General features: G+C 33.4%; 1 protein-coding gene across 4 annotated transcripts in view; it reads left to right on the forward strand.

Moving 5' to 3' along the window:
• Positions 1-26,251, forward strand: part of RTTN (rotatin) — a 79,247-nt gene that overhangs the window by 26,449 nt on the left and 26,547 nt on the right. For all 4 annotated transcript variants that reach the window (XM_038128498.1, XM_038128500.1, XM_038128502.1 and 1 more), the window contains 16 exons: positions 239-338; positions 1,368-1,456; positions 3,518-3,635; positions 3,908-4,004; positions 4,756-4,824; positions 5,158-5,346; positions 6,040-6,279; positions 7,656-7,800; positions 8,594-8,748; positions 9,993-10,212; positions 11,866-11,994; positions 13,369-13,476; positions 14,118-14,276; positions 15,639-15,710; positions 19,069-19,249; positions 21,462-21,544. In XM_038128498.1, the coding sequence (XP_037984426.1) occupies positions 239-338; positions 1,368-1,456; positions 3,518-3,635; positions 3,908-4,004; positions 4,756-4,824; positions 5,158-5,346; positions 6,040-6,279; positions 7,656-7,800; positions 8,594-8,748; positions 9,993-10,212; positions 11,866-11,994; positions 13,369-13,476; positions 14,118-14,276; positions 15,639-15,710; positions 19,069-19,249; positions 21,462-21,544 (2,154 nt within the window). The remainder of the gene's footprint in view (positions 1-238; positions 339-1,367; positions 1,457-3,517; positions 3,636-3,907; positions 4,005-4,755; positions 4,825-5,157; positions 5,347-6,039; positions 6,280-7,655; positions 7,801-8,593; positions 8,749-9,992; positions 10,213-11,865; positions 11,995-13,368; positions 13,477-14,117; positions 14,277-15,638; positions 15,711-19,068; positions 19,250-21,461; positions 21,545-26,251) is intronic.

Raw genomic sequence — 26,251 nt, forward strand, 5'->3', positions numbered from 1 at the left:
AAGTCTGCAGCTATGATGCACTAGAAACTATTTGGTTTTCATATTCCACAGATGTTATTAGAGATTTGTTGCAACAAGATTGTAACCTAATCCATTCCTCTTACATGTATATAGGATCTAATAAAATACATTCTAATAAAGAATTAAGATATTTTTATTTTCTACTTCCTTTTAGGAAATTTGGCTGGTTAACTTGTTTCATGGTAGCATACTGGATCTAATATTGTTTTACTTTTAGGCAGAAACTGTTGAAAAGCTGTATGATATTTTGACTTCTGATGCTGTTGACCTAGTTTTACGGAAGTCTGCAGCTGAGCAACTGGTTGTTATTTTAGAAGGTAAAATTCTTCAGAAAATTTGTATTCATGTGCTGGTCATTTGTGAGCTTGAAGTTTTGCTAGGTTGTCTGTATGCTTGTGTTAAGGGCCTTCTTTGTAATTTTTATTTTATGAATTTTGGTAAAAAGAAGTGATTGAATTACAGTGCAAGTAAGCAATAGTAAGCAGTCTTGGAGCATTATTTCACTTGGAACATAACTGTAGAGTTTCAAACCTTGATGTTTTTACTCTATATACTCAAACTCTAATTCAATAATGTTTTCTTCAAGGAATTTGGATTCTAATGAGAGCACAAAAGGTTTTTACCATGAAAAAGGGAAGGTGAAATCTTAGATAATATTAAAATCACTGTCAGAAAAATTGCCATAAAAATGAGGAAATGTGTCTACTTTGTCTCATAAAATATATGTAGTTATGACTGCAAAAAATTTCAGATGTTTCAAAATTGAAACAAAGCATAGAATGAAATTGTGAAGGAAAAAATGCAGTTTTATCAGGACAAATTTCATATGAAGGATCACTTTTTTAGTTATTAAAAAACAAACAAACCAACCCAACCAATTAAAATATTGTACCTTTTTGCAGTTTATGTTGTTGAATATTTTTAAACTAGCTACTTTAAAGGGTGATATCAGTGGAAAATACTCTCATGGTGATTAAGTAAATACAATTTTCAATTCCATATTAAACTGTTAAAGTGTTTTAAATTATTTGAAGTGCCATCCTTGTTTGACTAAAATTTAGTTGCAGTGGGATTGCTGTAATTTTTCAACATAAAATTATTGTGGGAATTTATGTAATGTATTTAAGAATCTGGTGCTCAAGAGGCTGCTATAGTCAGGTAAAAAAATACTTTGAGAAGGCTTGCCTTGCTGGAGATCTGTACTACTATTGATTGATTGGCAATATTAGAAACTCATTGTAGATAGTAAGAGTTTGTGACCTTATTAAACAATATTGATGTTAAGCATTTTTCTATTAAATTTGTGTGGAACCAGTCATTCTTGCTATCTTTTGCTTTTCCTACAGATACCAAAATGCATGACATTCTGAAAAAGTTAGGTGTGATAGAAAAGATATTGGCCTACCTTAATGAGTGTGTACACGTGGATGGCAAGGTAAAAGTATTGTTAGAGGTTCTTCTGCAAGCATTGCACAGCATGAAAGTAGTAGAGTCTGCCTTTTTCTAGACTTGCAATACTGGTTTTTGTGCATTAATGCTGCACTGAATATGAGTGTTTAATAACAATTATAATTAAAAGATGTATTTTGTTCTAGTTTTGATAATGCTAAGATTCTCTTAATGAGAGAAGATTGGTTTCCCTACCTGTGAGAAGAGTTAGCCAGAGAATTGAGTACAGTGAGGTTCTGGAATGTGCCAAAAATTCCCTGAAAACTTTTTCAGAAGAGTACAAAAAATTTTAATGACCATTAAAAAGCAAAATGTTATGTATAATAGTCTCTAAACCTAAATTCTGAAGCAAATTATAATTAAAAATGAGATGTAATTGTTTAACATGCTATTGTAAATGTGTCAGATTGAATTTCCAGTGTAAATAATTTTCTGATCAATAGAAGATCACTTCACCAGGGAGGGTCTCTTGCTGTAGATGATGGAGCTTCCTGTTTTTGTAATATATGGGTAATCTGATTCTTGATTTTTTTTTTTCTTTAATTCATTCTTTGAAATCATTTCATGCAAGCACATTTAAGCTAGAAGATGCCCAACGTAACTTCAGTGGATAAAGATTTTTGGTTTTCTTGCATAGTATTGTTACGGCATTCCAACAGTTGAAACCTGGAGTTTTTTTAAGAAACCATGAGAATTTTCATGTAGTAATGACTTTTTTTTCCAAAATGTTTAGAGAAAATAGCTGCTTGGAATTGCTATTTTTTGTCAAAATAATGAAAATTGCTTCTTCAGAAATAGCAGTTTTTTCCCCCAGATTATCAGTATCTAAGATTATATAATCTCTATAGCATTAAAGAATGTCTTGTCCAATTTACAATCTGTTGTATAGAAGTACTTCAGTAAACTGTTCTAATACAGTTAAAGAAATTGAAATGTTGGGTTCCTCAGGTTTCTTCATGTTGTTTTTTTTTTTTTTAATGTCAGTTTTATAGTATCTTCTTTAGAGAGAGAAGGTAATGCAACTGTTGTTTTGGTTTGGGTAGTGAGTAGATACTGCTCAATAATAAAGAAGGACAAGCATGAAAAATATCTTGCCCTGAGCAGATTCTTCATAATCAAGTAGGGGTCCAGATGAAATTTATAAAGGCCTAAAAATATTATTTTAAAGTTTAATTTAATCCAGAAAGGGCTCAGGCAAAAGCTCTTTAGGGCATGTGACATTAGGACACTATCCTGAGGGAATCTAGTCCAGATCCTTCGTTCTTCCCTTGAATGATTTTTTAAAGTTTCATCATAAAGTCAATATCAAAGAAAAATGAACAAGAAATCCTATGTGTTCTTAGAAAAGTGGCCACTGAGAAAAGAAAATGAAAAAAGTAGAAATAAAAATCAGCATCTAAATAAGGCTTTATATATAAGTGTGCAAAATATTTTTCCATACTAAATAAGTAGGGGCTTTCATTCATGTGGAATGAAAATAAAATGTACTTGTTGATGCTGTTTACAAAACAAATTTTAAAGGCAGAAACTCATAGGCAAAGTAATGATGCTGTGAAAGAAATACTGTCTTCTCATTCTCAGGAGCTGTGACTTAGGTTGTATTTTTGGCCGTTCATTGATATTTAACTTTTAGCAAACTGCTTTCCATTCTCATGATCTGATCAACTGGGACCCAGAAAATTAGTGTGATATGATAAACTATTTACATTTTTTTAAATGAATAAACTTAAATGGTTGTAAATACTTGGTGGTTTTTTTTTAATCCTTCTTAAAATTCTGTAATTTGAAAGCATATAATTCTGTTATGAAGCCAGATACCTATAAAATTACCATCAATTAATAATAAAATGAATCAACAAGTAAATAATTTTTGTTAAGAATATGAGATTGCCTTCTAGCTGAAATATGCTTGTCTAAGGAAGTTCTAGACTTCTCTTTTACAAATGATGGAATATATTCCTTAATAGTGGGACAGTCTGTGTTAAGTGCATCATAATAGATTATACTGATAGTTGTATTTATTTAATCTCTTTCTCTGTTCCTGTAGCTGATGGAATCCATAGTGGTACCGTGTCTGACACTCCTACGCAAAATTGTGTGTGCTGACCCAGTTGTTCGCCTGTCCCTAGCACAGCAACCTTCTCTACTGCTTTTGCTGTTCAGAGGTGAGAATTGTATTTCCACTGTAATACCCCTGTCAAAAGATTGTTAGATATTTAATCAAATATCTTCTTAAGAACTTTGGATTGCTTCATGATTTCAGATTCTGATATTTAAAAGATAAATCACTGTATGCTAGTTTTCCCATGTTGTGCTGTGTGTTGAAAGTGTTGGCAGGAAACTGTGGAAAGCAGTTGCTTTGAACTAGTGTTCCTGTATGTATTATTAGGTATCAGTTTTTTCCTAACATGTTTTTAAATATCTTTATTTTATTCAGTTTCCCTGATACTCCAAAGTGATCGTGCTGTTTTAACTGAAACTACAGTATTGCTTTGTCTTCTGTTGTTTGATGAAGTAGCAAGAACAGAAACATGGTATGAAAATCCACTTATTTTATGGCATATTGTCTAGGCAAATTTTAAGTTTTTAATAGAAATAATTTTTTTATGTATCTCCAGAAAAATTATGTCCCAAATTTTATAGATCCAAAATTGCATATTTGTTGTCCAGATTGTTTCGATAGTTGGGTTATATGCTCTGGAGGCCTACATGGCATATTTTTGCACTATGAATACCTTAGTGTTAATTTTAAGTTTATTTTTCAAGAAACCTTGATTGATCTGTAATCCATCTTTTCCATGGATGAAAACTACACACATCAAATAGCTAGCTGTAGACGTGGTTTTTTTAACTTAATTAGAACTGTTCTATTTACTTTAGCTTTTAAGTGTAGCAGTTGTCTTTAAAGCAACAGACCTCAGCTTATGATATTTTATTATTTAAAACCTTCATGTGCATGAAAAATGCGTTTTTATAATTCACACATGTGAAATATACTGAAAATACTTATAATGTGTGGTTCTTCTCTAACTGAAAAAAAGAAACAAGTGTGCAGAGTTTTTAATGTACAGTACATCTGCAAGAAGTATTCCATATGTGTGTGATTTAAGAAATATCCTAATATTGGACAATCATGAAGAAATATTGTTTATTAATAGAAATTATTCACCCGTGGGTTACTAAAGATCTAGCTAAAAGGAGAAATAATAAGGAAATAACGTGTAGTACTAGGAGAAAATCAAATCTTAAAATAGAGCATAATAACTATGACTTAATCTCTTGCAGGGCTAATGGCATAGCTAGTAACAATACTGAGGTACCTGCCTTCAGTTTACCTGTTGCTGTTGTTAGAAGGTACGTGTGGGTGTTGGCTGGCTGGTTGGTCGGTTCATTGGTTTTGATTGTTTTGCATTTAATTGCTGATTTCCATTTGCTATCCTTCCTGAAGTATGGAAGTGGCAGAATGAAAGAAAACCTTGATCAAAACATTTTTATGATGATGAAATCAGCGTTTTTAAGTAGGGAATTTTTTTCTCCATGTCCTTGTTCTCTGTAAAAGAGTTTCAAAACCTTTATTTCCAAACTTACAAGCTGAATGTAATAGAGCATTTAATTTAAAAATGAGCAAACAAAAAAACTCTCACCAACCACTTTCAAAAATTGTTATTGTTATTTGTGTATTTTTAGATATCATCTTCCAGTCAGGATCACTGCTCATCATGTAGTTAGCCCTAATACTGTTGTGGTGCCATTGTCTTCTGAGTGCTTGGCTATGAAACCCGTGGCAGATATGCTTAAGACAGCTTGGAACCTGTCATGGTACCATGGGATTGAAAACCTACTGCAGCTGGTAAATTATGAGAAGGAAACAGAAACGTGAGCCATTTTATCTTTCATTTTAAGTCCCAATATATCTCAATTAAATTAGTGTTTCATGAAGTTTAAATAGGTTTTCAACTTCAAACAGCAGTTCAAGCTGTTACTTGTTTGAGAATGCTGTTATTTAAACATAAAGGATCACATCCCAAGAGGATGAAGGTATGTTGTGACTGCTAATATTTTACCTAAATTGCACTTTATCCTGAAGTCTAGAGCTTGATCTAATTTTATTTGGTGGTCTGGCTAATTCAAAACAATTTTAAATGGGCTCTGTGGCTGTTTTTCTTTATAGTCATTGGAATTTCTTAGAGAACTGACTCTTTTGTCCTACTATTTAGACTCCCAGCTATAAAGTTGCATGACTTTCTCTTGGTTTTCTTGAAGGTTTAAATTTCAAATAAATATTCTTAATGGTAATACTAAGAATTAGTATTTAGGTATCATTTTTCCAAAGAACTGAAAACATCTCATGATTTACATGTGGTGGTGTTGGTTTTGGTTTTGTTTTAATTTTTTGTTTGGTTTGGTTTTTTTGAAGGTTTAGTGAAGAAAGAATTTACTAACAAAAATAATATTTTAAGCCAATTTCTGTTCTATCTTCTCAATTAAGCAGGAAGGGGAAGAAGTTAACACTCTCTGAAACCGTTTGTGAAAATACTGACTTAATAATTTTTCTCTATGCCTTTTCAGATTTTTAGACTCTCTAAAACTTTCCTCAGAAGACATTCTTATATTGAAAATAACTCACACAAACTATGGACTGCAGGATTGTCTTAATTTGATCATTCAGGCAGCATCCCACAGGGATGTTAGAACTGCTCTCACTAGGCTTAGCTTCTATGTCCTGAATGACAGACTTGCATTAAAATGCAGTTCTGGGCCTTGTGGAACCACTTTGAAAAGCTTTGTTTGGCAGAAAGCAATGAACAGGTAAGCTATTGACTACAAGAATCCATTAAAGATTGTTATACTAAAATGGTAACATTTCTACTTTTCATATTTTAACTTGTGGGAATTGATTGTCAATGCATCTCTGATTCTGATATATATACATATTCATATATATATATATATGTAAACATATGTCTGTCTATCATATGTCTATATATTTATATGTTATGTGTCTATTTCTGGGCTGACAGGAACCTTAGGCAGTTCAACAAGGGGAAGTGCAGAGTCCTGCACCTGGGGAGGAACAAGCCCATGCCTCTGGGGTGAACCAATCTGAAAAGCAACTTTGCAGAAAAGGACCTGGGGGTCCTGGTGGGATACCAAGATGAAAATGAGCCAGCAGTTTGTCCTTGCAGTAAAAAAGGCAAATGTTATTCTAGTCTGCTTTAGTAGGAGTGTTAGCAGCAAGTTGAGGCAGGTGATACTTCTGTTCTGTTCAGCACTGGTCTGGAGCTCTGGGTCCAGTTTTGGACTTGCCAGTATAAGAGAGAATCATATGGAGCACAGATATTGGAGAGAATCTGATGAAGCACCACAAAGATGATGAAAGACTGGAATATCTTTCCTTTGAGTAAAGGATGAGAGAGCTAGGACTGATAAATGTGGAGGGAAGAATACTCAGTGTGAGGATCTTATCAGTGTGTGCAAGTACCAGAAGAGAAGGAGGGGCAAGGCTCTTTGCAGTGGTGTCCAGTGAGATAAGGATTGGCCACAAACAAACACAAGAGGATCCCTGTGAATGTCAAGAAACACTTTTTTACTGTGAAGGTGGCCAAACACAGACACAGGTTGCCCAGAGAGGTTGTAGCATCTCTATCTTTGGAGTTACTCAAAAGCTTCCTGGACACAGTCCTGAGCAACCAGCTACATGTGTTCCTTCATAAGCAGGGTGGCATGACCAGGTGACCCCTGCAAGTCCCTTAAAATCTCAAAGATTATGTGATCTTGCAATTTACATATACAAAACCATCAAATATTTAAAATAAGGGCTATTTGAAATGCATAAGTAAGCTTTGCTATTATTACCAAATGGTAGTATTTAATAAATAATTAACTTTTTATTTCCTGTGTCTGACCCTGCTCAGATTTCTCTACAGTTTAATGAACAGAGTACCATTATTACCATATGCAAATATATTTAAATATGCATAACTGTTTTGCATAATAATAATAATAACAGGATATTGTATGTATTTGTGTCATAGGCTAATACTATGCTATATTTGCTATATGTGGAATATATATATTTACTCCGTGTAATTTAACATTTGCAGGTGACTCCAGTCCTATTAGCCTGAGATTTTAAATGCCCTTTTAAAAAGGTACAAGTATGAAAGCTTGTATTTGTATTGCAGGTTTCTACAAGTGCTTCCAGCTACAGTGGAGGATGAAAAGCTTTTGGTAGATGTCCTAAGATTTTTAAACAAATTGCTTAGAGAGCAGAAATCAAATCTGGAGTCAGACCATCTCAAGTGGATCTTGAAATCATTGCTTAAAAATGTAAGAATGGGGTTGTTGTACATACTTAAATTATTTGATTGACCACACGACTGTACTTGCACACACGTGTGCATACCTGCAGAGCTGCATGAGGATGTGCTTAGCTACATAGCTATAAATGTGTTACCTCTGTAACATGGAAGAGCATCCATTGTCTTACAAAGGGTGTCCTATGTTAAATACAGTCTGTATGCACTTGCATTTTCCCATTTGCAAATACAATCAAAGCATTTGTGGAAAAATGATGGACTTAATTTCAATTACTTATAGACTACAGGTACTTCAATTTATATCGCTACCTGGGAAGACTATAATTTTTTTTTAAGTATGGCCCATTCAATACATTAATATAAAACCTTAAAGCCATTTGATATGAAGTCTTTCAAGCAGCTGAGAAGTCCAAAATGCAGCCTGAACTAATTTTGTTACTATGTGTTTTCTGGTTTTTTGTGATGTATTTTTTATTGCTGTTTATTGCTGTACTTCAAGTTTTCTTTCATTCTTCATAATACACTGTCTTCTTAATGTTAGGATGTTTGAAAGGCCTTAACAGTAGATTCTTTTCTGGCATTTAGTAGAGTCAAGATTCAAATTAGTGGTAGGATTATAGGACTTATAGGAATTTTTCACTAAACTTTTTGCAGTTACTTCTTAGTTAAGTAATCATGGAATTTCTGATTTATAATGTGTGTGATTTGCAAGATTTCAACAGAAAAAATGGCTTTAATGAAGGCATTAAAAGAGGATTTAAACAATGCATTATGTGACTGTATTTTTTATTCTTTTGCTTTAGCAGCCAAAATCCCTTACGGGCCTTCTGGTGCGACCAGAATCCCAAGTGCAGGATGAAATGGATGAAACACAGGCTGCTGTTAGGCAACGACTGGATAAAGAACTCATTCGTCTTTTTAACCTGTTGTTAGTTTGTTCCATGTCAGTGATTGACAGGTACAGTGCAAATGGACCTGCCTCTGACATTCTGACTGGGCATCATAACACCTATTGCTGCTGAAATTTGGTCACAATTTGAATGTCCTTACATCATGGCGCAGTTGCTCTGAACTGTGAATATACACACTCTTGAAATGAAAATCAACATTAGATGTTCCTTTTGACTCTAAAATCAGGAAATTAACCAGGAAATTTGAAAGAGAATGTGCTAGTGGTCACTTAGCAAATGGATTATTAAGTTGATTGCCTGGAGACGATGGGCTATTTCTTTTTTGCAGCTGCAAATTTGCATGAGCAAATGGTAACTTCATTGATTTTGTAGCATGTATTTATAGCAAAGTAAAATATTGGAATATTGGAAATAGCAATAAATGTTTCTTTTCGTTGAACTCCTTTTTGGCCTATATGCAACAGCTGCTTTTAGCATGAAGCTCCAACCTTTTTCTGTCAATTGAGCAAACACAGAAATTAATTTACATTATTTTTTCTTTAAGTTTCTCATAAAACCTTTCCCACACTAAATCTCTCCATCAAAATGTATCCTAAGAGGTACTAAAATTGCAGTTTAAGATAATATTTGATTATTTGGTGTCACAATATACCTTTGTGAAAATATTTTCAAAATTTTACCTTTTTCATTATTTCCACTTGGTTATTTTCTAAAAGTTTTGACAGTGGGAAAAGGGAATATTATAGAAATCCGTGCTAGTAATGTATCTCACACTCTTGTATTTATCTACTTAATTCTAGATTTATTGTTTTTTGCAGGAAATGTTTTTGAACTTGTCGCTTGAATCACAACAAACATAAGTATAACAGGCATTTAGGAGTTGGACTTGATAATCCTTGTTGGTCCCTTCCAACTAAGAATGTTCTAGGCACTGTGTGATTCTGGAACCACTGAGTTTTGCAGCTCTTCTCAATGTGTCATCAGTGTCCTCAATCTCTTGCTCTTTATTTAGCATGCTCCTTAATAATGAGTTATATCTCATTTGTCTTTTTTTAGTTAAGCAACTTCATTGTAATCAGATGCAATATTACGTTTTCAGAACCAGGGTAAAGCTAGAAATGTCAAATTTGATTTCACATTACTCTTTGCCTGATGTAATATTAAGTAATTAAGATGCTGAGCGTCACAGTCTGACAGTAAGAAGAATGAGTCATTGGCCTTTTTCAAAATTATTCTTTGTTTCAGCTTCAAATTGATGGTTCATCTGTTTTGTTTTTTACGATTAAACCAGAGAGGGCTTGGAACTTGCTGGTTTGTTCAGAACAGAGCTGGCTCTGAAGCTGCTGCAGTGCTTAAGGCTAACAGATGCACCACATTTTTATGGACTCCCATCACTGGAGAGAACATTACAAGGAATGGTTCATGTTACTGCACTTCCAGGCTGGAGTACCTATTCTGCTGCAGTTGAACCTGTCACAATTTGTAAGAAATATTTAACAGGTCTTCTTGAGGTGAGTGGCTTATGTTCTTACTTATCTTTTGGTTTGAATGCTGGTAAAGAACTGTGTAACTAGTGACGGTAGGCTTTTTACAATGTACTTTTAGTGAATGTTGTCAGTAGCAATAGGTGTTGGAAAGATGCTTTTTCCTGCTAAGTAAATAGGAATTATATGGAGACTAGATTGAGTGATGTGTGTCTGTAGTTGTGAAGATTGGTTGTATTGCGTGTGCTTTCATCATTGGTTTAAGAGGTAATACAAAGTGACTGTAGTTATAAGCAAGATAAAAAATATATGTGGTGGTTTTAATAACTGAAACTCCAAGTGGAAAAATCCAAGATAACTTCCCCCAGGCAAAATCCACATATGAAAGGTCTGGGAGAAAATTAGCTTGTTGGCTGGTTGTTAATACAGAGAAAGCACAAAAGAGGTAATTTAAGCTGCTGCAGTTGTTTGAAAGACAAAATTTCATTCTTATTTTCAGTGTTCTTCTATGCTTTCCAAGTCCATGGGTGTGGTAGACAGCTAGCTTTTGCTCCCAAAATGATGTTTTTTGAAAACTCCAGTCTTCTTAAAAGGAGAAGCATGATGCTGACTTTCTGTTTGTTTAACAGAATTAACAAATTCAGTAATACACTTTTAGAAGTTTTTGATTCAAATACCAATACATCTGATGAAAAAAAAAATAGTGTTTTAGGGGCCTTAATTTGCCCAGATTTCTTGAGTAGAAGGAAATAAACATTTTAGACCTGTTTGATTGGATGAGCTCTGTCACTTGAAGTCTAGACTGAAAATGGCGCCAAGGTTATAGATGTTCTCATGCAAAAGAAAAATTATTATTGGAAAAATAATAATAAATATTATGGCATGAAATTAACTTGTGATGCATAAGCTTTTGTTCAGAAGAATTAGGCAGTTTTATTTGGCCTAAATATGAAAGCAAATGTGGGTTTCTTTTGGGGAGGAATGGAGAAAGTGCATATAAAAAAGCTCTGTAGGCTGGGACACTAAAAGAAAGAGCAACAGCAAAAAATGCAGAGGTTTAAATCACTGTGCTTTGTGGAGTAAAGTAAGTCTAGAAGTGTATCTTCTAATATTATTATGTTTTAAAAAGTATTTTGGGGCATATTTTGTTGAAAGTAGCATGCCTTTTAATATGTATGGTTACTTTTTTGGTCAGACAGTTTAGTTTATGTTAGGATCCACTGACCTTTATTTCTGTTTATTAGTATTTCATATAGAAAGCCAATAAATTTCTTCAAATCACAATGAAATATATAAATGACACTTTCTCTTGAACACTGAATTTTGAAAAGAAATTTTAATTCCAGACATAGCAAAATAAACCCTGGGTACAATAAATGAACTTTCAGGTCCATGAAAAGAAACTTTCAGGTTTCTATTCAACTTAGAGCTTCTATTAAGCTTGACTGTATTCTTCATTTGAATAAAAGACCAAAAACCACAGATGTTCAGAAGTTTAAATGTATAGGAAACCACCATATGACCAAATGACTCAGAAATAAAGAAATTCTTACAATTCAGCTAGAAATCTATTATCTTTTCATGAGTTTAAATTATGATTTAGTGTGTAAGACAGTTTGTACTCTGTTTGTGTGCTGTTCACAGTAAAGCTGTTATGAACTTATGTACCTCCACTCTTAGGTCATCTCATCATTTTATGTTGAGTGGGGGGGAAATGCCATGTCCTTCATGGGAAAAGGTGTGACAAAAAGCACAGTCCTTTGCTTGCTTCACTTGTCTCACGAAATGATGGCTCAAGCCAAGGATATGGTGAGTGCATTCCAGTTGTCCTTATCTCATCGCTGGTGAGGGCTATGCAGAGAGATTTTAACTGCTGAAGTTCAGTGATAACTTTCTGTCATGGTTTAGGAATGGTACTCTCCAACTGAGGAGTCCTGCTAAGACCACACCACTGCTTACTCTTCCTTCCCCTCCAACTGGAAGCACAAAAGACAAAAAACACCCCACATTGATCTCATTTGGTCTATAATCTTAGATAAATGTACAGGATAGAGTAAAATGTAATAGATAATAATACAGGATATAATAATACATAATAATGTAACAGGATAGAGATAAATGTACAGTATACAAAATGAAATTGTTTTGTAAATAATTCTGTGAATTTTGAAAGACCTTTCAGAATAAGTATCCTTTTCTTTTTATAAAAAAATGAAGCATTGGCATTTTCTATAGGATGAATAAATTTAAGAATTTGTAACATCATTATTTCTTCAGCCTCACGGACAACAGGCTTTCTAACCTGTGTTTAAACATTCATGTACATAGGGCTTTCATGATTGTGTGTGTATATATATATATGAAAGAATATGTACATACATGGAAAAAGGATTGCCAGATAAAAGGAGCTATCATTGCATACTAGCAAAATTCATCTTGTGCTTTGTGTTCATGTACATGTTTGAGGGCTAGATTTGTCAGTTTAGTAAGATAGCCTTTATCCTGAAGCAGTTGAAGCACATTCAACAGTTAAGTATTATTTTAAAGAATTAAAATCCAGTCTTGGATTTTAATTTTAATCCAGTCTAATATCTGTGATAGCCACAAATGAAAACCTTTCTTTATGATCAAGCACACCTGTAACTAGAAATTACAGTATACCTGCTTCTCCAAATTCCAGGTGTCTCTTTCTTCAGTTCTCTACTCCTTTTTCAAGACATTAGGTACTGGAAGAGTTTATTAAAACTGGGAGGGAACAGAGCTTTAAGTACACTGCAGGGAGACGGCAGCCTCCAAAGGCTGCTGATCATAATTGCATAGATGAAGATGTGGACTTGATTTTTTTAGTATCATTGTTATTGAGCAATATGCATAGTAGCATGATGATAAATTTTATTTTCCTGTGTTTCTAAGTCATACTCTGTGTTTATGACAGTGTTACTGTTTGGACTGTACTAATAATTTTTAGTGTCAAAGAAATTTTAAAACCCAGCTGTTGTTTACAATCATGTGGTTTCGTGTCACATCCTTATGGAAAGGGAAGTACAAAATTATCCTTCCCCTGTGCAATTGGTGTTATACAAAACTTTTAGTAGTTGTTGGTAGCTCACACTGTTAGTACACTGGCAGGAATTGAAAGATTTATAAAATAATTTCTTAATTTGTTTTCTGCTTGCTAATCAGGACTGGATATCGCTTTGGTCTTTGCCGTATGATAGTGGTGAAGAACAAGTTCTATCTCATCTAGGTCTGGCATGGCTGGTTCCTTTATGGGTGGATAGAGATCCTGAGGTTTGTTACTGTGGTATTAACTTCATATCTTATTTTGACCCTTAAGCATTTGAAAATCTTTGATTCATTAATGTATTTAATTTAGAACTGCTGCTCCAAATTATTTAAAATGTTACTAACTCTATCCTAAATAGCAGTAATAATACAGTAGGGAGAGTGTTTCCATATAAACATCATCTAAGAAATCTTTCCTTGTATCTTGTGTCTTCTGTGCTTTCATTAGTCACTCCCTGTCATGATTCATAGGCAGTTTTCCTTGTCATTGCTGTAACTTAGCTGTAAAGCAGAAACATTTACATGAACTAAAAGTTCAGAGCAAATATATTTAATGGAATCTGTTAAATTATATGTGTTTGCTAAATTGACCTATTTTCAAGTGGTAAAATATGAAGAATGTTAAAGACTATCTTGCTTAGTTTTGAAGACTTAAAAATAATTTTGTTTATTCACTTAGTGAATAAACACAAAGTGAATTTAGTTGTGATTGTGAGTAGAGAGCAAGAGAAATATAGGAAAAGAGGTTGTTACTTTTGAAATTATTCCCTTAAGCTCCATATTCAGTTGATACAACAATAATAATAAAAAAAGTATTGCTAATTACTGTAAGAAAAACCACTTTCTGTTGTTCTTATATGTACTAGGTCAGATTTACAGCACTTGGAATAGGATCAGCTCTTACATCTCTTGAAATAGGATGTATTGCTTTAGCAGAAAGCTGCCAGAATATTTCAGGAGGCCTGTGGGGAACGGTGATAAACATCCTTCTGGATCAATCTGAATGTAGCATGGTACGCAGGGAGGTATGTTTCTTGTGTCCTTCTGCTGTTGTAGATTGTCAAGTTCTTTTTGATTATGGAGAAAAAAATTTTGTATTTTTTATTTTATCTATCTATTATCTGATGCTGCGTAACATCTGCTGCTTTGTAAGTTAAACAATACCTGATTAATATAAATGTTTAGCTGCTTATTTAGGAATTGCATAAGAAGGAGCAAATACAGATTACTTATTTCAAAACTGAAATTACATAAACAATACAAGTGAACTCATAAAAACTCCTAAGGGCTTACTCAGGAAGATAAATATGTTGCTAAAGCATAACTAATCAGCCTGATTTTAATCACTGCTTTGTAACATTTATGAATGCTTTGGTACAAACTCATCACCTGATCTGCAGTAAATATCTGTTCATTGCAGACATGAACTAATCTAATTTGTTTAGGCACTGAGGTTTACTGGTGAGAACTGAAGGTCTGTACTATGGTAGAACAACACATAGAATTGTATATTGATAGATTTAACCTCTGTACATTTTCTTTGCAATTTTTGTTACAGCTCTAGTTGTAAAGTTTTCCTTCTGTTCTAATCAATAAGAAATAAAAGCTCTGACACTTGGTGACTTGTTTTTCTTCCAGCTCTACTGCTTAACTAATTTTATTTTCCTAAGTAATATTTGAAATTATGTCTCAAAAGGCTTTCAATAGTGTTTCCTTCATTATTTTATTTAACTCCAAATTATTGTCTCTTAATGGTATTCTCTTAAGATTCACATCATTGACAAAAGATTGACAAAATATTAAAAAAAAGGAATTTCAGTCCATGCACAGATAAGTGAAGTGTGTGTAATATAAATTAGAAAAACAAACATGCTGGGTATTTATAAAAAGGAAAATATTTTAAACATGTCTCTGTCCTAATGGGTTCACCACATTTTCCCAATTATTTTTTAATAATTAAAAACCCCAAAACATAAGGACAGTGGAGTGACTTATTATAAACAGTTATCTAAGTTTTTCTGTTCAGGAATTTTTTCCTCTAGTACTTGTAATGCTTGTTCTGTATGATTGACTGTACTGGAACAGTGATGAAAGTATTTTATAAATAAATCTGTTTCCTTGTGGTTTCTATCCCATCTTTTCCTTGTCTCTTTTTATACCAGCCTGCTCTTGTGCCATGCTCTAATGATATCTCTTGTAAGTGAAGTTTGAGGGCTTTGAAGTTATATCCTTCTAATTATTTTTACCCAACATGAACATGAGAATTCTGTGTGTTTCAGTGTATATCTGAAGCAGTGGAATAATATGCAGACAGTACTCTTCAATCTGATGTGGTTTTTTGAACTGTGATGGCTAGATGGCAATATTGATGCTTCAATTTCTTTCAGGCTGCTTTTATTCTACAAAATCTGCTTGTGATTCCAATCCCTATAGAAGACATGAAAGATTGTATTTGGCAAGTAAGTGACTATTACATTTGATAACAAAAGTCATGGTGTCGCAGAGAGATGTCATTTGACATGAAAAGTTGTGTCAGAATACCTATAAAATATCAACTTAAATTACATGTCTAAGGTTACATTTTGGAAAGCAAAATAAATGAATAGATGAACTTCTCTCAAACTTCAGGCAAGCTCAATAAAACAACCAAATTTAGGTTACATATATGTTGCATTTCATGGATGTAGTATCTTTGGATTCCTAGGAAACTTGCTCTCTTATATGGTATATCATTAATGTTTTAGGATAGAAATTGATAATTTATTTTACTCACACTTAGAATGCAGGTAAAACATGATTTGAGGGGCATGAGGAAGAGGAAATGCTGGTAATGTGATGTTTATAAAATATTTTGAAAGTAAGATGAAGCAGTTTGTCACTTAGGTCAATTTAAATGCTTCTTGAAGACAACCACTTTCTCAAAGCAAAGTGAACTAGACCAGGTTGCTCACGGCTGTTTCCAGTTGGATTTTGAGTTTCTTCAAGAATGGAGACTCCACAGTCTCTCTGGGCAACTTGTTCTCATGTTTGACTACCCTCAGATAGAAAGTTTTTTTCTTAGGTTTAGATAGAATTTCCTCTATTTTAGTTTTTACTCAATGCCTTTTCTTCTGTCACTGGATACCAGTGAGAGGAGTCTTTACCTTCTCTTATCAGAAATTTTTTAAATTCATAAGATGCCTGGAGACTTTTCCAGTTCTGCTCTTGAGTCAGTCATCTTATTTTACTCTCAACAAGTCTGGTTCATTGTACTGCAGGATATTTGGATCTTAGCTTGCAATTTTTAAATTTTTTGTGACCTTGATATCTGTTCTGTTTTTAATGTCTGTCTTGCTCCTTTCAGTGTGTGAGATTACCTATATGGGAACAGTGTATATTAGTTTTTTGAAGAAATTTGCAGATGCAGCAGTATTATTTTTAATTTGTTCTGTTCTGCAAAAGATCAAGTTAGTGCTGAAAGGCATTCCAGCTGTTTTACTAGGATAAGTTATCTATGATTCAGCTGCACCCAAAATTGATTATGCTATTTCTTGAAGAGTTGAATTCTACAGAATCTCTCATCTTTTCTTTACATGAAATCATAAAAGAAGATGTGGAAGCAATTTTACAAATCTGGCCCTTGTTTCAGTCTTACTGCTTCTAATTTATAAATATAAATAGTAATTGTTTAAATTCATAGTAGTAGGGGGTTACAAAAGGGCAGCCATTGTAGCTTGTCAATAAAGACTTTATTAAAAGTTGCTTTTTTAGTCTTTTATAAAAAAATTCAATTGCTATGGTGAGGTGAAAAAAATTTAATCCAGTTGCACAATTCTGGATGAATTCCAGTACAATTAAAAGAAGCTTTGAGTCAATGTGATTCTTATTAAGAACTGCATTTAATGGTAATTGCTCATCACTTAAAAAAAAAAGTGTTCATGGTGAAAGATGTTATCAAACAACACTTCATGGTTACTGGTAAATTAAAACTGTTCAAAATAGAAACAGTAATTAAAACTGTAACATACCACCAGGATAAAATTTTATATTTCAGAGTAACTTTTTTGCCTTGCACTGAATAAGGTGATTTATCTGTTTCCTTTAGTGCCAGGAAGAAAAGGAGGGCGAAGTGGATCTTGGTGAATAGTAGGAATACTGTGCCATAGCCAAATTAGAACATTACCGTTGTATTCCTTAAGCAAATAGGACTGGAAAAAGAAATATATCTTCATGAGAATGTCTCTAGTGTTACTTTTGTCTAGTTGATCTGCTTTATAATATTTGATTTTGGTATGTCACTTAAAAAATTTCCTATGCCGCTCTTTAGTCATGAGTAAAGTCAACCTGTGTAAGGTGCTGTAAGAGTGCAGCAGACTGTGTTGTATAAAGATTGCTGAAGTCAGAGCACTCTGTCAATGTAATTGATGTAACTTTTTCAAGGCCCCCCATTGTACAATAAAGTATCTGGCATGGCTTTTGAAACTGGCAAAGACAATCCTGGGCAGTAAAATTTGGACTAAACTTATCAGTATTTCCTAAGTTTGCACTTGCCATAGTCAATACAGTCTAAGTCTATTGCTGACAGTGTATGAGTAGAGTTTTTTAATTCATCATAAAGAGTGTCCTTGAAATGCTACATTCTGCCTGAAACTGTTCATCATATCTCATTCTCCCCTAGCTGGTGTAAAAGGCAAATAGTGCAAATAGTTTCTCTATTACAGAAACCAAAAAGAATGAGAGTAACCATCTAAAATTTTGGTGATACCTTATCTTGTGATACAGAATAGTTTCACTGCTTCTACTCTGTCTGGTTTTGGGTTTTGTTTTATTGGGAAATAAACTCGTTTTCAGGGTAAATGAAGGGGTTGGGGGCGAGTCCCTTGAGGATAAATAGTGTTTTCAAATAACTTATTTTCAGTTATCCAGCTCTGCTCTCTCCTGACTGCCAAAGAAAGTTTCTAATTAGCACTGAAAGTTTTTCTTTCCATAATTTTAACTAATTTATTTTTGAACTACTGTAGGATGCCCTCTAAAACTGCCTATGTGAATGTAATTGGTTTGAATTTTTCTGAGTTCTTCTGCCATCTTTTCATTTCTAATTTTTATGGTCAGTCTAAACCAGATTATGTGTGGCTTAATAAAACATTTTTGGTTTTTTGTCTTAACATGGAAAACACTGAAGAAACATTTAATAAAGGCAGTCAAACTGTTTATTTGAAATATGGCTAGAATCCGTTATCTTAAGGTATAAATCCACTGCTTTAGGAGTTTTCCCTGATGTCAGTATTTAAAAAGAAATAATTGAAAACCATACTTCAAAGAGAATTTTTTTGGTTATGTCTTGTTTTCTAAAGAAATCTTTTTCTCATAGAAGATTGACGTGGCTGGATGTAGTATAATGACAGTATACTTTAGGGCAGAAGGACTTTTTCAGGATATTTAGTCTTATCTAAATGTTGTTTTTGCCTAAGGAAAACTTTTTCATTGCTTAATATCTGTAAGCAGAAATAAATGAGACATTAGAATTGTAAAGTCTACTGATATATTTACGGTCTTGAAGCCACTCATTTACAGCTTTTCATGAGTTCTTACTTAACTGTTAGCACACTTCTCAGGAGATAAATAGCTGTTTGGTTTTGCTAAGTCATGACAGCTTTTGTAAGATATTATGATTTAGCTCAACATTAAAATCTGCACTTCATTTTTGGAATTTATTAGTTACAACCTGTAAACCAGTGTACACGTGTATACACAGCATTAGCCTTAGTTAGGGTGGGTTTTTCTGACAGTTTATTCTGTGTAGAACATTTCTTTAATGTCTGAATTTCATGTTTTTAGGGTCCTTGTGTACATGATGAAGAATCTGGCCTCTCTCAGACAGGAATACCTGCCCTTAAAGCCCTTCTGTATCACTGCCAGTTCTATGAACATGTGAATCAGATGGTGAAACGCTGTTACCTAGGATGTTACATGTTCCATTTGAATTCTTACAAGGAAGACAAGCTCAGCATAGAAAAAGGTGGTAAAACTGCTAAATGATGTTGATGTAAGCTTCTGGTATTTGAAACCTACTTAAGTAAAGTGTAGTTTTGAGTAACTTACCTCCAGTAATTCTTGGAAATATATTAATCCTGCACTTAAATATGTTGTGAAGTCAAAAGATTGGTGTGAGAATTTAAGTAGATATGTCTAACATAGCTCAGAGAAAGTTCTGAGCTGTTATTTACATCTTCAGAAAGTTGAAAATGGAAAAGATGTAATTGGTTCTGCAGTAAATTTTCTTGCAAATTATTTGGAGTAAAATGCTTTTAACAATTTCCACTTTATGACATCCAGTCAGCTTTCATTCCATGAAAATTTGAGTGAAAGAAATACATGAACTTTATTTAAAATTCCTGTTTCTTGATGTGTTACATGAGTAGGAATGGACTCTAATCATCTGAATTAAGCTGCATTCTAAGGCATTCGGATATAATTTAATTCCTAGATTGATGAAATGTAATACTCAGATTTATTTGGTTTTTTTTAACATGTATTCCCTTGGAATATCTCAGATCAAACTTTTATATTTACTGATCCTTAATTGAGCAATATTTCCAAGGCTCACTAATGATGCATTGTGGGAACACGCTTACTTGTCCAAATATATCTGATGATCATAAGTTTAGAAAGCTAGGGGATTTTTCAGAGATCAATTAGTAAAAGCTTTCATGGGGCAGAAAATTAATGAGTTGTTTTTTTTTTTCCTTGTCTTACCTTTTTTTTTGTGGGTCTAAGTTTCCATATTTCCATCTTTTAAGGCTGCTGATTTAAATAGTTCTTTTTAAGTCTGTGTCATGGGTGGAGAGGGAGCTTCAGACCAAGTTGTTTAGAGAAGCCCTCCCACTGAGTGACAAGGTGCAGAGAGGAGCCTGGCTGCAGCTGGACTCAATCCTAGACCCAGACTTTTTCAGTGGTTTAAATCTAAGGAATTGAAGAAATGTGTTTGAACCTTTGTCCAACTTTATCTTGTGGGATTAAGGATGGCAAATCAGATATATTTATATAAAAATTAATGACTTACTATGATAAATGACTAGACAAAAATATCCTAATCAGAATTATTTACTACACAGTATAGAAGCTAAAACAGCTAGTGTAGTTTAGTGTACTATATCAGAGGAATTATATTAAAGCAACTATATTAAAGCTGGCAAAAAAGCAATTATTAAGTAGAGATTGATGTTACTCACCCATACCAATGACCCTGGCAAATCTTTTGGTCAGCCTGAGGTGACTGTGAGCTGCATCCCCACCCTGGGGAGGAATCTCCACACAAACTCCAAGGGGTATTTTAGAAAAACCTGCTGTTTGTAAGTGGGACTGGACTTCATAGTAAGTCAACTTTATGACAGACTCAAGGAAAAGAGGCATTTTTAGTTAACTGAGAGAAATACCTTGTTATACACAAAATTCCAGCCATAAAAATCCTCAATTTCTTCAGTGTCTGCTTTTTTTATCTATAAGTGTAATTTTTCAATCCAACATATTTTACTGCTCCCATGGTCCTCTAATATGTGCCTTTTGGTAGTTCTGTTAGCTCCTGCAGTATTGTATCCAAGAGTAGCTCAAAATGTAGAATGGTACAACTTTTCAGTGAGGAATTGAGATACATTTTATTCAGTCTTTGCAAAGCAAAGCCAGAAAATACAGTATTTCTAGAATAATAACCAATTTTTTTTTTTTTTGTTTCTTTAGAAAGGTGAGAAAGGGACCTAAACCTTGTTGGGTTTTTCCCTATGTAGTTTTCTCACATTTTTCAGGAATGTATAAAACTCACCTGCAATGTAATGTTAAAAATAAGATAGTTCAGTTTAGTAATTACTGAGGATACATATAGTTAAAATGTGAATTTGAAGTTTTTTGAAGGCAAGGACATCAGTTTATTATGTGTTCTTTTAGACCCTAGACCTTCAATACTTTTGTACTCTTTGTGCTTTAACTAAAATGAAATCTGAAGTATTTGAAATGACTGAAGGCTATGCAACTGCAGTTTGAGTGTAGCTTTTTTCTAGACTACTTTATGTTGCACTGAAATTTTTTTATTTCTGTTTATTCAGGCAATTTGATGTGTAAGATTTCATAGATACAATGTGTGAAAACTTGTGTTCTGAGATCTTCAGAAGGATAGCTGTGGTTAGCTATTTTTTCACTGAAACAGTAATTTTGATTCTTATTTTTTTGCCCTACAGATTTTGATGATTCTCTCAATCTTTGGAAGGCTCCACCTAGTCAGAGAAAATCTTCACATTCTCACTCAACATCTGAAACTATGGTAACTTGCAGAGTAATTATTCATTTTAAATATAAAGTTGTTTGTGAACTGCTTTCAAGAAAATTAGCACTCTTAAAATTGTTCAAAAAAACTCCAGCAAAACTCAAAACCTGAAATCAGTCAGAAATTAGCTGTGAAGTTAAGTTGAAATTTACTCCAATGTTGCTTTAATATGTTGAAAAAGCCCTTTTGTGATTCTTAACCTGAACAAAAATAAATGACGTAGCTTGCCTTGACTAGCTAAATGCATAAGGCAATACTGAATTCTGTGGCTTCCCACAGCAAGACATATTCTCTAGAGATTACCCTGTAATTGGCTTTATTGACAAAATGTGGTTGTCTCCGTTTCTGGTTGTCACTTCTGTTGCTTTTATCCAAATTGTCTGTTCAGAGTGAACCTGCGTTTATGCAACACAGCTACAGAACTGGATCAATTAAAGCCACAAAAATACATTGGGTATTCTGTGCCACAGTAAAATGCTTTTGTAGAACTTAGAAGTGGCGCAAGTGCTTGCAGGTTCCCAAACAGACATGGAAAATGGAAAGCAGGTGGCTGCTTGAAAAATTTGTTTGACTATGGCAATGAAAAGCTGTACATATGTGCTATCTTTCAAGATGGCAAATGCAGAGGATACATTGAAACACATTCTTTCAGTTCCAGGGTAGATTTGCAGTATCAGTTCAGGCTGTGGAGGAAACTTCTATGGCATTTGTTAGTTACCTGATAAAAATCATGTACTTTTCAAAGACTGAAGTATAGATCCAAGAAAACTCAGACATGTTGCACTGAAATCCATTACTTAGTTTTAAGTTAATTTTTTTTTTGTTATGAATGACCATCTAATCAACTACTGAAGCCAGAATACCGTTTAGAAGTTTCTTTCTCATAAACAGATGCATGTGTTGATATGACAAAGCCTGATAAATCTCAAGATCCTATATGTTTTTATTGACAAAAAATGTCTATGCTCAATTTTGCTGTGAAACATGGTAAAAATAAAAACAGAAAAGTCAGTATTGAAATTTTGTCTCAGAAGTATTACACAAGTATAATTTCCTTGTTCTTTTGATCCTCTGTTATAAGTTTATTGCTGTCTAGTGCTGATAATGGTATCTTGCATGTTTTTAATAATTGAGGGAAAAGTGCACTTTAGTTGTAAACTGATTTCTCATTTTCAGAAATTTTATGAATTAATTTGATTTTCATTAATGAAGAACAACCCTCAAGCCCCTTAGGACTATTTTAAACACAAATATTCAAATTTGAATATCAAAACTAAAATAAATGAAAGTGCATGAAAATCAGGAAGTACATGCAATCATGATTGCTCCTTAAAAAATATTTACATAAGAATCTCAGATTTTTTAAAAGGAGTTGTTCCCAGATCCCTTTTTACTGAATGGAGTCACTTACTTAGAGGAATGAAAGTTGAACAAATTTCATCTTGTTTTGTTCATGTTACTTGAAGACAAAATTAAACTTGAGCAATTCTTATCAGGGCTTGGTGTCTAATCTACTTAAAATTGTGCTTGAGCTTTTTTTAAGAATTGGAAAAGTTGATAACATTAAATTTCTTCAGCTTCAGTAGTTTAAAAAAAAGAAAAAGGAAAAAATAGTTTGTAATCTACTAGATCAAATTAATGCATCATATTTATATATGTAAAGTGGCATCATAGTTTAACACAAGCTCTACTATTAGCCCTGCTATTCCATTCAACAATAGACAACTAATTATTAACAGTGGAAAGCACAGTGTAGTGCTAAGCTATACTAATTTATATCAGTCTTTCAAATATTGCAGACTTCATACTTGCTAAGATTAGGCTCTTACAGTTAACCATGTGAGTTTTACAGAAGTTTGTGTTTTGTTTTGTTTTCCTTCTTGCCCTGACATGTACGAAGATTCTTAGTCACACTAAGACTTTGATTGTAATTTCTGGAAGTCAGTTTAATTTCCATTTATCCTTCATGGGCATTTTTAGCAGCTATAATCTTTATTTAGTTGGGGTTTTTTTAGTTAATTAAGTTTCTTACCTTTAAAATGCCAGCGCTGACATGACATATTCAAAATTTCCAAGCTGCAATATGTAGAGATCTGATGTTCCAGTGTCACTATTAATTAGGAGAAAAAATGTGGATGAGTGTAACTTTGATGGAGGCTGATGGCAAACTGTGTTTCAGAGGGCAGTTACCTGAAGTGTGTATCTAGTGAAGTTAGGAAATACTTGTGATAACTTGTCCTCAAGTCTCAGGCATTTGTAATTTATTCCCACATATTCATATTCCCAAAAACTTCAAATTTGTGGGTCACAGTTTGGCTCAATTTCTGTTTTGATTTATGAATAAGTAAATATATTCATGAAGGCATTTCGAAAAGTTTGTAGGAGTTTATTGCTGGATGTTGATGGTGCCAGGAAGATACTGTTATTCCAAGCCCACCAGATGGCGTGCTTTCCCCATCACAGGTGGAAAGTAATCTTCAAGTCTCACTGAAGGGACAAATGTGTTTTAGGTGTGTGACACAGATTTGATGAAAACACCCACGAATACTTGAGAACGAGCAGTCAAACCAAGTAGATTTTTTTCTACTGAAAACTCTTCTCTCATATTTTAATAACATTAAAAAAATTGATCTAGATATGTCCATATTGATTCCTATTCCTAACATTCTGTTAGTTTTCTCTGCTTCCACATTTCATGTAACCAGTACTTTATTTAAGCTGTCTCCTATCATGAGCTGATTTCACACAGAGCCATTTCAGCTTTATCTTTTTTTCCTCCATCCCCAATTATTTTCCCCAAATTTTCACAAGGAAAATTGATAAAATGAAAAAGAGAGTCAGAAATTTTGCAGAGACCATAAGTAAATTTTTTTTCATTTTATAGAGTAAAGAATAGTGTGAGGATGAAATCAATGTAATAGAAAAAGACAGCAGAACTGGATTGTCTGTACAATGTTAACTCGTATGCACTGTATTTTGTGTCTTTAAGATCCCAGTGGATTACAGATTTTTGTCAAATTTATCTTTATTTTTCTGAGAGCTGGAATGTGGATACTGCAAAAAGGCCATCATTCTGAGATTATTGATAATCTTGGTCCTTTATAGAATAAATAGTTTAAATGTTAACTCAGGTTATCTTTAGAGAAGACAAATCCTTACTCTTAACCAACATGTTTGGTTTGTGTTTTGTAGATGTAATAAGAGATCACCAATCTGCATGGAGATACTGACTTGCTTTACACTGCATAAATATGCTAGGGCTGTTCTGTGTCCAGGAAATCTTAGCGCAATGAGCAGTTATTTAAAAACTTGAGCTAAAAATGATGTGGGCTAAAGATCTACAGACATCTCCCAGACAGCTTTAAGTCAAGGCCATTCTTTCCTATGAAATCTTCTTGGTTTCTTCACATTTTCTATAAAAATGTGTGCTTTATTTTCTGGAACTGTGGTTACCAGAGTGCTATACAGTTAAGTGATTTAAACCTTTGAAAAGGGAACTGAATAGAATTAATCACTGCACGCCTATTAAAGCAATGCCAGAGGGATTTTTGTACTAGAGGTTAAGAAAAGACCTTTTATTCCTATCTAGTAGATAAATGGCAAAACCCTCACATTTCTCCTGTGTTTCCACTCTGACAATTTTTGTATTCTTTTGAATTAGTTCTAATCTGCAGTTGTCATCTCCCTTTCCACACATACAAAACCTTTTCTCCAATTACACCCCCTTCCAAATTTTCACTATTAAGCAACACAATCCTTCATTGTTCCCAGGAACAATATGGTGGCAGTAGTAAATATTCTTTACTAAATACTATGTGCCAAACTTCTAGTTCATCCTTACCAAAGGTGATTTATAGAAGTGGTAATATCTTTTTTTTCCCCCTGGAAGGCAGAATAGTGTGGAAACATCTTCACTGTGTTACTGTGTGTTTTCTGTTATGACAGCAGAAAATTTTGGGGTTTAACCTATTTCCCACTCTGATGCAATTATCAATAAATGTTTCATCAGTGCAGGAAGATGGTATTTTTCTAATCAGATAAATGATTTTTGAATTTTTTAAACATAACTGAGAACTATTTATTTTCTTGCCCCAAGTATTTGAAGAGTCTTAGAAGATTAAGAAAGAACAGTTGTATGAGGTAGCTGATACTTTTTACTAATATGTGAAAGGTTTTTATAATTCATAATCATATCTGTAAGGTGACTGTCATTATAGTTAAAGCCCTTTTAGTGTTTTACTTGTTTCAGAAGAACCATATGGACTGGTAGAAATTTCATTTTGTGTTTGTACTATTTAAGAAAAAGTGTTATGGTTTTTCTCACCTATTAGAATGCTTGGAATTGACGTGTAGTGCTGAATAAGTGCAAAATTTGCCATGTGTCATGATAGATTAGCTTAATATAAATAATGGATTTTAATAATTATTTAAATTAGCAAGCATAGAGCTTCAAGTAACTTTTTTAAATTAGCAAATATGCTTTTTAGTTGTGCAATCAAAATAGGATTTGAATTTCAATCACTCAGTACAGCTTGGTTCTGCATTTTGCTAGTAAGAAAATAATTTAGCCAAGCATTGTCCTAGTGTTTATGTGATCCAAGCTCTATGTGTTTTGGACACTCTATGTGCTCTATATTTTGTGTTCTATATTTTGGACGGTCTGTGTGCTCACTCTATGAGGTCTATGTGCTCCCTGTGTTTTTG

This window comes from Motacilla alba, chromosome 2, assembly GCF_015832195.1.
Source record: "Motacilla alba alba isolate MOTALB_02 chromosome 2, Motacilla_alba_V1.0_pri, whole genome shotgun sequence".
NCBI lineage: Eukaryota > Metazoa > Chordata > Aves > Passeriformes > Motacillidae > Motacilla > Motacilla alba.